Below are 10,118 nucleotides of genomic sequence, written 5' to 3'. Positions count from 1 at the left end.
TCCTTTGGCGCATTTGAATATATTTATATAGATATTTGCGCCTTATAAGTTTTTGAAATTAAATTAAATTAAATTCCCTCACACTGGCAGGTTGGTCAGTACCAAAACGTTTTCGAAAAAGAGTTATCACTCAGGTGGAAGCAATGGTTCACCCTGTTCTTGTTGTTGAGAAGATTTTGACTTTTTCGCAAGGCCGCGAATCACTTGATATAGAATCATCAACAGGCGAACAAGCTGTGAGGCCAATGACAGCAAGAGGAAGATCACAATTAGAACTGGGATAAAGCTCAGCAACACTGCTTCTGCCAGAAGAAAACCGCGGACATATTTGTGTTCAAGGCCATGGGCCTCGATTCCCGCGGAGTAATACGATGCCACCCCAACATTTAGTATTGCTATGACGACCAATGTTGCCAAGGAAACCGTTTCAGCTAAGTTGGCGTGGAACTTGACGAAGGGATTCTGGGAAAGGTGATGTAAAAGAAAGGCGAGGCATAAGACTGCTAGACAGACGGAGCGTAGGAAGGCATGAGCCACGAACGAGGCGATCAGAATCAAGATAAATCGACGTCCAATAAGGATGCTTTCCCAGTAGACTTTAGATGTTGCTTGGTCAGTTTGATTCTGATTGCAAAATGGCCCGCTTAACACTTCAAGAACCGACTCTTCTATGTCGCGCGGAGATGGTTTACTGTCCTCCTCAACGTCATCGGAAGACGACATTGACGTCATCACTTGAGATGTGGGTGGTCGTGCTACAGTCGCCGTTATGTAAACGACAAGGGCATAGAGCAGAAACGGAAGAGGAAACACACAGGCCAGTAAAAACAACTTTCCTGACATTTGCTGACGATGAAGGCGTAGGGAGCCAAGAAGCAAAGTGAATATAAACGGAAATAGGTAGAAAACGATCGCTGCTATAGACGCCTTTTGCCACCACTGCAAACACGTGATCTCCGCGTTGTAATACCACCGAGGCACGTGTTGTATCTGGACACAATCCAGAAGTCTCATGGCCGTGCCTGTCGCTGCGGAGTACCCTAACAACACGGTCTCCAAGACCGCTCCTAGGTATGGGCCACTCGAAGGTAAGGCAGGAGAACGCTTGCGCAGCTTGTTAAGACCGCTGTGTACAAGGTAGATGAGCAGGATTGACAAGGAGACAGCCACTACAGTGACAACTTGAAACAGTGTTTTGGATAGTGGAGTAAGACCAGGAAAAGGGCAGATATCCCATTTGCTATGTGGATACACTTTGAAGTCAAAGAGGCTGATTACTGGCAACACAACAGTATCTTTTAGTAATTCCCTCACACCCTGGGATGAAGTGGTCAAAAGACCAGCAATCTGATAAAAATAAAAGAGGATTTTTAAGAAGCCATCCGAGGAGAAAGATGAACGTCCACCGGATTTGCTGTCATTTTCCAGTTTGTCAACGTGATGGAAATCTTTTTTTCGTTGGTTCGGAAAAAACCATACCAGGTGTGTCGCTATTTTTTGAAACAGTGGAGGTTTCTCGCTAAGGTACCACCCAAACAATGTTGTGCAGCTGAAAATAACAACCAAATACCACCAATGATGGCATTTCTCAACTGGAACACAGTTAGAGCTGAACAAAGCTTCAGTTAAATTCTTTTTACAGTTGCCACAAAGAGTCCCCGTTCGTTTGCCTTGGCAACCAGAGCGCCAATAGCTTGCATTGTGATAAAGGCATTTTTGATGAGGTGCACAGCAGTAACCAAGGGGACAAAGTGTGAAGTGTACTCTATCCCCAATAGGATAACCCCAGAAGTTTGGTCTCGCCGCAAGAGCTGCAGTGCAGTTTCCACCATTGGGGCACGAATAGCACTTCACAAGATGTTCCATGTCTAAACCTTTGCTAGTCCCTCTCCGGATGCTGTAAGTACCTATAGGACAGGGCTGGGTGCTCATGGAAAAAGACATGATTAAGTTCTCCTCCAGCGATTTTCCAAAGTGTAAACTTTCCCAATGCGTGAAGTTATGGAGGTTCAGCTTGCTTCCAAACGGAGATTGAACAGTCACGGAATGGTCCATGTAAACCTTGTCAACACCTTTGACAAAGACAAGAACCTCGCCGTCGTAGCTGACAGGATCAGAAATAAACGAGCTCTCTCGCACGGACATGTTACCAAAGCTGGTCACCGTTAAAAACCCGTTGTACGGCTTTTCTCTGTGTATGTTAAACACTTGCGACTCCTTTGACTGAGAAAAATTGGTTTTGTAGATTTGTAATCTGCTTGAGCTTAGTTGTACTCGCATATGGGATCCATCGTTACCTCCAAAGTTGTTTATAAAGGAGCTGTTTTCAATTTGGATCACCTCAGGGTCCATTATTGTTAATGTGCTCTCAGCATCGCCTGAGTTTCCTCGAAACAGGGTGTTGTTAATAAAAACAGTCGTGCCCACATTGACCACGCTCCTGTTCTTGAATGGGTAAGGGCTAACAGATATCTTTACAACCCCCGATTTGCAAAAGTTTTCTTCAAATTTACTGGACTGAAAATGCAACGAATTTCGATTATGAGGTAAAGAAATATGAAATACGGAGCTCTTTGCTTTGCAGTCGTTCCTCAGTATGGAAACGTTACTGAATTTAAAACTCGCGTCACTGCCGAGTTTATTCAGTCTTAGCAGAAAAAATTTAAAGTTTTCATTGTCGCTTATCAAAGAATTCTCCACATATACATCACATGTATCATCCATAGCTTCGAGAAATACTCCGCCTCCCGAGTTGTTCTGAATAGTACAAGATGACATGGTCAAATAACTTTGATAAAGAAAAATATCATACGTGGCGATACCATAGGTATAATAAACTGTGTTCTCGACGAACGAGCAACCTTTCATTGTTACTCTTGGTGGAGATGAGTACAAAGGGTCACTGATACTGAGTTGAAACGTCCCTGAATTGATCGTACCAGAATTCCCAACAAAGCTACAATTCAGGAATATTGCGTCTTGGTAAATCGTGCCTATATTAGCCCTGAAAGCTCCAGCATTCTTTTCTTCTGCTTTGTTGTCGGTAAAAGTGTTGTTTGTAAATGTAAGATTCAACATTTTTAATACATAAAATGCCACTGCACCGCCTCCCTCAAAACCTCTGTAGTAGATCGGGTAGCTCCGCTTGTTGTATAATAAGTAATAAAGTGTATTTCTATCAAAGTTTGAATTTCGAATATTAATAATGGCCTTCTCTTGCCAGTTGGTATAATTATTACCCACAGCCAGCGCCCCTCCGGACCCCCAACCTTCGTTTCGAACAAAGTTGCAGTTCTCAATATCCAATGTGAGCAACCAAAGGTCGCTGAACGCACATGCGCCACCGTTGTTCGCCGTGTTCGAGGTGAAGCTTGAACTCGACATGAAGACGAGGGCCTCCTGTGTGAATCCGCTGATCAGCACTGCTCCTCCATCGCATGGTTTGTGAAAATTATGTATCTCGTTATCAGTAAAGTTTCCGTTCGTAATGTTTAGTTTCACTGAGTCGCCATCACGTATGCTAACAGCTCTGCCGTTATTTTGTCTAAATTGCATCGCCGAAAACTCTACAACTGAAGTACCATTAATGTCGACAACACTTTCGGATGCCTTGTTGTTTTCGATTTTTCCTTTATCCATTTTGATGTTTGAAATGCCGTTGATTCCAGATCCAATTTTCATGCAGGCTTTTCCAGAACAGATGTTATGTGAAAGGGTGACGTTGGTGGCGTCAATACTTATTTGACCACCCGAGCTTTTTGTTAATATAACCATCAGCGCTCTCTCTGAATCGCCCTCACGCATCTCACTGTTACTGAAAGACGAATTGCCAATAATTAATTTTATTGAATCACCGCGGATCCTCAGACCAGTGCCACTGTTGTTGTAGAAAGAACATCCAGATAATTCAATTTTTCCTGTCGATCCTTGCGGAAAATCGAGAGACAAAACATCAATTGAACTGTTGACAAAATAGACCTCGGTCAACTTTAGTGAACAATCTGAAAGGTACAGTGAAGTGTTCATGAAGGTAATTCTCTCCAGCGAGACACTGGAAAAGGAGTTATTCCTGTTGTTGCATGAAAATCGAAAACTGCTGACTTTACAAGAGACAAAAGCTTGAGTTCTGTAACTGCGAATTGAAACCGCCGCCAAAAGTAATTCTGGGTTGAATTCGCAAGAATACGGATCACGTGACGAGCCCCAGCCGTCTATGTTAATGACGTCACGGCCCTGCGCCCGTGCAGTAGCTTGATCTATTTTCTTGCATGGGTGAGCCTCTTCAGTCCCACAGGTGGCTAAATCTGTCCCGCTGATTCTTGATACATACCATTGCTTTGAAGATGCAGTATCTAGTGTGCAATGAAAACGAGTTGTTAAGCCCCGCACCCAGCTAAATACAGCGCACCGTCGCTAGGAAGTGCAATTTTTTTAAAGATTTAGCCCTATTAACATTCTTATTCTATAAAAGCATCCGCTTCGTGGTTTCCTTGCGTTTTAAAAACTGTTTAGATTCCCCTGTTTTATGATCCCCTATTCCTCGTCCCTTCTTCCAGGTTTCCAATTCTATGTTTCTCCATTTTTTTTTTCAAAGATAGCCCTCACGTAATAAATATCGAGTCACGCGATATTGACGGCAAAGAGCATTGACAAATTATCTCCTTTCTGTAAGTTTCAATGCAAGGCTTGTTTGAGAAATATGTGCATTACCACCTCGAAGCTTTTCAATCAATTTTTAAAATTCGCTAATTGAAAATATAGCATGATTTACGTCGCATTTGAGATCATTTGAGAACAAAAATTCTGTATTAAGGTCAACCCGCCGCCCCTAATAGAAGTTAAACATAATCTGGGAAAACCTTTAATGATTTTATTACCCACATTTGCTATTAAACAGAAACAATCCGTCAAATCTGTACGCAGTTACATACATCCCTTGAAACAGTTTAAGAGTCGTCAGCTTCTCATAAAATCATGACCCCTTATGAGAGCTAAATTTTCGAGCATAAAGCCAAGTTTTCACCGGTAATCAAAATAAAAGATGAAAACACTCACCAAACCACAGCCAGCAAGGTAAAAGACACCACCAAAAGAAACCAAAACCCATTCCGTACGAATAAATCTGTGTTGATTTCTTGCTAGTCAGTTTGCGACAAGATATTTAGCTGTGGCTTTTGCGCAACCGGAACTGTCAACTCCTGTCGTACTTGGTGACCTTTTCTCTGTTTCTGTCTTTCTGAGAAATATACTGGGTGGGTAGCGTACGTCACACAAGCTGCTTACTAAAGTGACACGTCTAGGTCACCGCAGGCTGCGTGCAGAGGGCTGGGGAAAGGCCTTGCAATCTTATCCCAGGGCTTTTCCCTTCCGTTTTCTAACGGGAAGGTTGGACAAATTTCAGTGAAATATTTTTTTGTCGTTAGTATCAGTTTGAAAGTCTTGCAGAACAAAAGGCGTGAGAGAGATAAGCGACGTAGCTAGGGAGAGGGAAAGAAGAAATAAAAGAAAGTGGGAGCTAAAACAGATATGAACAACCAATGAATATAATTATTCTGCCATGATAAACCAAGCAACACGGCTGATAGGACATTGTTACATAACACCGGTCCGCCATTGCTGAGAATTTTTTGCACTGGTGAGTGTGACTGCGTGTGACGTAATACAATAACTTTTTTCTGATCGGACGGAATAAAGCGTTCGCGGGAATTTGAGCGTCTAATTAAAAGTAAAAAGATACGGGCAAAGTTTGTCTCCTAGGGTTTATATGGGAGATTAAGGCTCCGGGTCATAGGCTCCAGCACCGATGCTCCGCTCCTCCTGAGATCAAGGCTCCCGCTGGGTATTCCAATAAAAATAGCAATAATCTTTTCCTTCCCATAGTCCCCAACGAGCTTTCATTTTTTCCCTTCTCCCCAGTCTCCCTAGGAAGCAAAGGGGCTTTTGCGGAGGAGGGAGTCACCGATAAACCCAATCTTCATTCAACCTCAATTATAAACTTTCAAGTTCATTTTCTTCTATTAGGGACTGTGCAATAATTATCAGGAAGGGGGGGTCCTAAAATGAGCTTCACCAAAGGAAAAATTAGATAGGTCCCCCCTCCAGCAGCGTCAAGATTAGCTCTGACCCCCCCCCCCTTACGTTCTCTCAAAATTATGATGTGCCCCCCCTCTCTAACCCGTACCTTTATTCACCGTACTGCAACACATTCCACTGCGTCGTCAGGGATGAAGAGCACCTCGAAACTTTGTTCTTCATAATCGTCAATTTCCGAATCGTCTGATTGTTCATTATCTTCTTGGTCTTCGTAACTGCTAGATTGCTGCTCATCCGGGTTTTCTTTACCTTGAGCTTCCCCAGCACCTAGAACACGAGCTACGAGTGCTGTTTTCCCTCCGCTGACGGGTAAACCGTGTTCCTTTAGGTAGAGTTTCAGTTTACTTGCAGACAGCGAGTTGACTTCAACCTCGTCGGACCAATTAATGTCTGGAAGTTCTAGAAACCCTCTCGCTGTTTAAATCAAGAACAGACCTGGCATGTCTGCGGGACCTCTTAAATACCAAATGTTTTATTGGCAAAGCTCACAACGTGGTTTGTGACTTCTGTGCATGAACGATTGTTTCAATCTATCATATGTTGACATTCTAAATAAGTTAAAGCATGTGTTTATGTTGATGCAATATTTAGACATTATGGATAGTCAAAGGAGTGGCATCTGTCTATTTGGAAAATGTTTATTTATTCATTATCGAATTTGTGAAATTTAATTAAGACCCCCCCTCAACTTACTTGAGAAATCTAATGAAAAGCCCCCCCTCCTTTCCCTCGTTTTAACTTAAGGCCGCCCCCCTCTGGTTTTAGGGCCCCCCTCCTGATAATTATTGCACAGTCCCTTAATTTCATATAATCATAATGATATACACATTCTTCATAGTATTTAAAATTTCTTTAGAGTATTTTTGGATTTTTTGCGGAGTCATGACTGTTTCATTTTAATGATCATTTTCTTTAAATTCAATTTTATATTTTTGTATATCAATTCAAATCAAATATTTTATTTTCTACATTTAAGGATAAAAAAGCAACGCTATTAAAACATGACGTTTCGGCGTTTAAGTGTCCCCATTATCAAATGCAAATGAAAGTATAGATAGGGAATGAAGGTGTGAAACACAAGTTTAATAAATTTGAAGAATAAAAGAATGAAATAATTAAGTGAAAAGTTTGGCTGGAATGGAGTCGGTTTGTGTGTTTAAGGACGGTCTCTTTTCCTTAATTGACAGCACCTCATAAATTTATTAGGCAGGGTCGGCCAGGGTTTTTGGGTATACGGTATACGGGGGCTTTTTAAATCGGGTATACGGTATATTGCAGCTTAAATACGGGTATTCGGTATATCACTTTCTTTGAATTTCAGGTATAAAGTATACCTGGGTATAATTTTGGGTATATTTGGATGAATTTTGGGTATTTTTGGGTATTTTGGCGAATTTTTTTTCGGGTATACTGGTATACCACTACCCCTCCTGGCCGACCCTGATTAGGCGAGGCACTCCACTCCGTTCCAGCAAAACTTTTCACTTAATTATTTCATAATGATTCTTTTGTTCTTGAATTTTTTTTTTCTTCGTTTCCTATATATATCTTTTCATAATCTCTCTCATTTGCATTTGATAATGGTGTCATGCTTTACAAAATCTTTATTTTCTACATCAAATCGATAACATTCACTATTGATTAAAATGCAAGATGCATCTTGCATTTGGAGTGATTTTACTTGTCCCTTGAAATAAGTAGTAGAATACTACGCACTACTATGCACTAATTCCATTGTCTTCTTTTGTTTGTTTGTTTCTATTACTCACTAGTTGTTACTATCTGATTCTTGGGTCAAGTAAAATCACTTTATTACTTTATAGCAGGTGTTATTATCCGATCGGTCACAAACTCGCATCTTTTTATGAAATTTTGCACAAACTCACAACTTTTCATGAAAATCCCATGATCTCAACTTTTCATGTAATAATCTGATTGGTTAAAAATGGGAAAAACCCCTCCTCAAGAACATTCTGTAAATCATTAAATATTCAACAAACGTCAAAACAAACCGACAGATGTTAGCAAAAGATAAAAATTTATGTATAGTAGTTGGGAATGTTATTTCTGGTATTCTCTACATAGTACTATTTTCCGTAATTTTGCTGGTTTTTCCCTCCGAGGTCCCGAAGGGACCGAGATTATATATTTTTTAATCTAGCATAGTTCACATCTTATTAAAAAATTACGGAAAATTGTGTTTTACAGATAATACAGAAAGAACATTTTCCTAACTACTGAAAAAGTTGAACTAAAATGTCACAATACTTACAAGACAAAACGATCCCGAGTTTCGTAGTATAAAACAGTGACTCGATAATGAAACTAACTTAAGACAAACAAATGCAAAGGCTATCGTATGACCAACGAGTTTATACGGTATTTAGTATTGATATTGGTATTTTTTTTAATTCTCGGAAACCCCAAACTACGAAAGCCGAGGAGGGTCTTCCGACTTCTGACTTCCGACTTCCGATTACCGTCTTCCGACTTGTCACTTCCAACTTCCGACTTCTAACTTCCGACTTCTGACCTGACTCCTCTGTCAGGCTCAATTGTAAATGCTGTTCGTCTTAGGTCAACGAAGCTTGATTAGAAATAAAACTCAAACCACGGTGACAAACTTGAGGCTAAACAACCTTTTATTTTAGTTTTCGGGGTACAGATTTCACCTCCCTATTAACTAGTCATAATTCACATCTTATTAAAAAATTACGGAAAATAGTGTTTTGTGGATAATACAGAAAGAACATTTTCCTAACTACTGAAAAAGTTGAACTAAAATCTCACAATACTTACAAGAAAAAGCGATCCCGAGTTTCGTAATATAAAACAGTGACTCGATAATGAAACTAACTTAAGACAAACAAATGTAAAGGCTATCGTATGACCAAGGCGTTTCTACGGTATTTGGTTTTGATATTGGTATTTTTTTAAAAAAAATAAGTGTTTCTGGGAAACGAAAGTCGAGGAGGGTCTTCCGACTTCTGTCTTCCGACTTCCGATTTCCGACTTCCGACTTGCCACTTCCAACTTCCAACTTCTAACTTCTGACTTCCGACCTGATTCCTCTGTCAGGCTCAATTGCCGCTAGATCCGCCACGCGGGTATTAATGCTTAAGGTCAAGGCTCAGTTGAAGGAACGGCTGTACCGTTCTAGCCATAAAAGAGAACAACTAAAGCTGCTCTTGTAAAAGCAACTAAGCACAAAGCCAATCAGGCAACTGATGAGGTTCGCTTGGGGAACCGAAACCATGGTCTTGCCTGATCACAAAGTGGCAACAGTGATAACAAAACAGTCCAAACGCTGTTAAGCTTATTAAAGAGCTATAACCAAGGAACGAAATACGCGGTCCAGTCAAAAGACTCACATTTTCTTTAGAAAAACCCTAAGCAGGAATCTACTGAGTCACAATACAATTCTCCATAGTTGATGCAGCTTCATTTTAAGCTGCACTTCATTCTTATCACTTTGGATCTGTAAATCACTATCCGTGATAATTTAACATTCTGCAAAGAAAACTAACGAGCTGGGCCCAGCGTGATACATCATTGCATGTTCACCGACTAAAAACAGCCACATAGCTATTCAGGTCCAGAAGGCACTTTGGAGAAAATTAGAGCCCTTACTCGGCCGTAATAAAAAGCTTTAAAGAATATGCTCTTGCATAAGAGGGCAAATCCTGCCGACCAGAAACAAAAACTACAGTAAATCGATATGTGTGCCATGACCTCTCAATGTGAAATAGGCGGCTTAACCAGAACCTTCTAGAGCATAATCTACCCAGCAGAAGGAAAAAAAAAGGTTTTGGAACAAGCAGCATTTTAGCATAACGTAAAAGTCATGCAGGCTTACCACCGCCTTTCATTGCTACAGAAGTTGGAAGTCGGAAATCGGAAGTCGGAAATCGGAAGTCGGAAGTTGGAAGTCAGAAGTCGGAAGTCGGAAGTCGGAAGACCCTCCTCGGCTAAACATAATGCTCAAACAACATCTTATTCTCGTTCCAAAGATGTCGGGAAAGTGC

The 10,118-nt window shown here is 40.9% G+C and overlaps 1 protein-coding gene across 1 annotated transcript; it reads right to left on the bottom strand.

The window, feature by feature from the left end:
- Nucleotides 1-9,962, bottom strand: LOC140943507 (uncharacterized). Its single transcript, XM_073392599.1, has 3 exons — nt 9,950-9,962; nt 6,197-6,507; nt 1-4,413 (listed from the first exon to the last, which is right to left on the bottom strand). Exons 1-3 carry the CDS (start codon nt 9,960-9,962, stop codon nt 127-129), a joined length of 4,611 nt encoding a protein of 1,536 aa, XP_073248700.1. The 3' UTR covers nt 1-126.
- Between the last annotated feature and the right edge of the window lie 156 nt (nt 9,963-10,118).

This window comes from Porites lutea, chromosome 7 (assembly GCF_958299795.1).
Source record: "Porites lutea chromosome 7, jaPorLute2.1, whole genome shotgun sequence".
Lineage (NCBI taxonomy): Eukaryota > Metazoa > Cnidaria > Anthozoa > Scleractinia > Poritidae > Porites > Porites lutea.
This window is presented reverse-complemented; position numbering and strand designations above follow the sequence as displayed.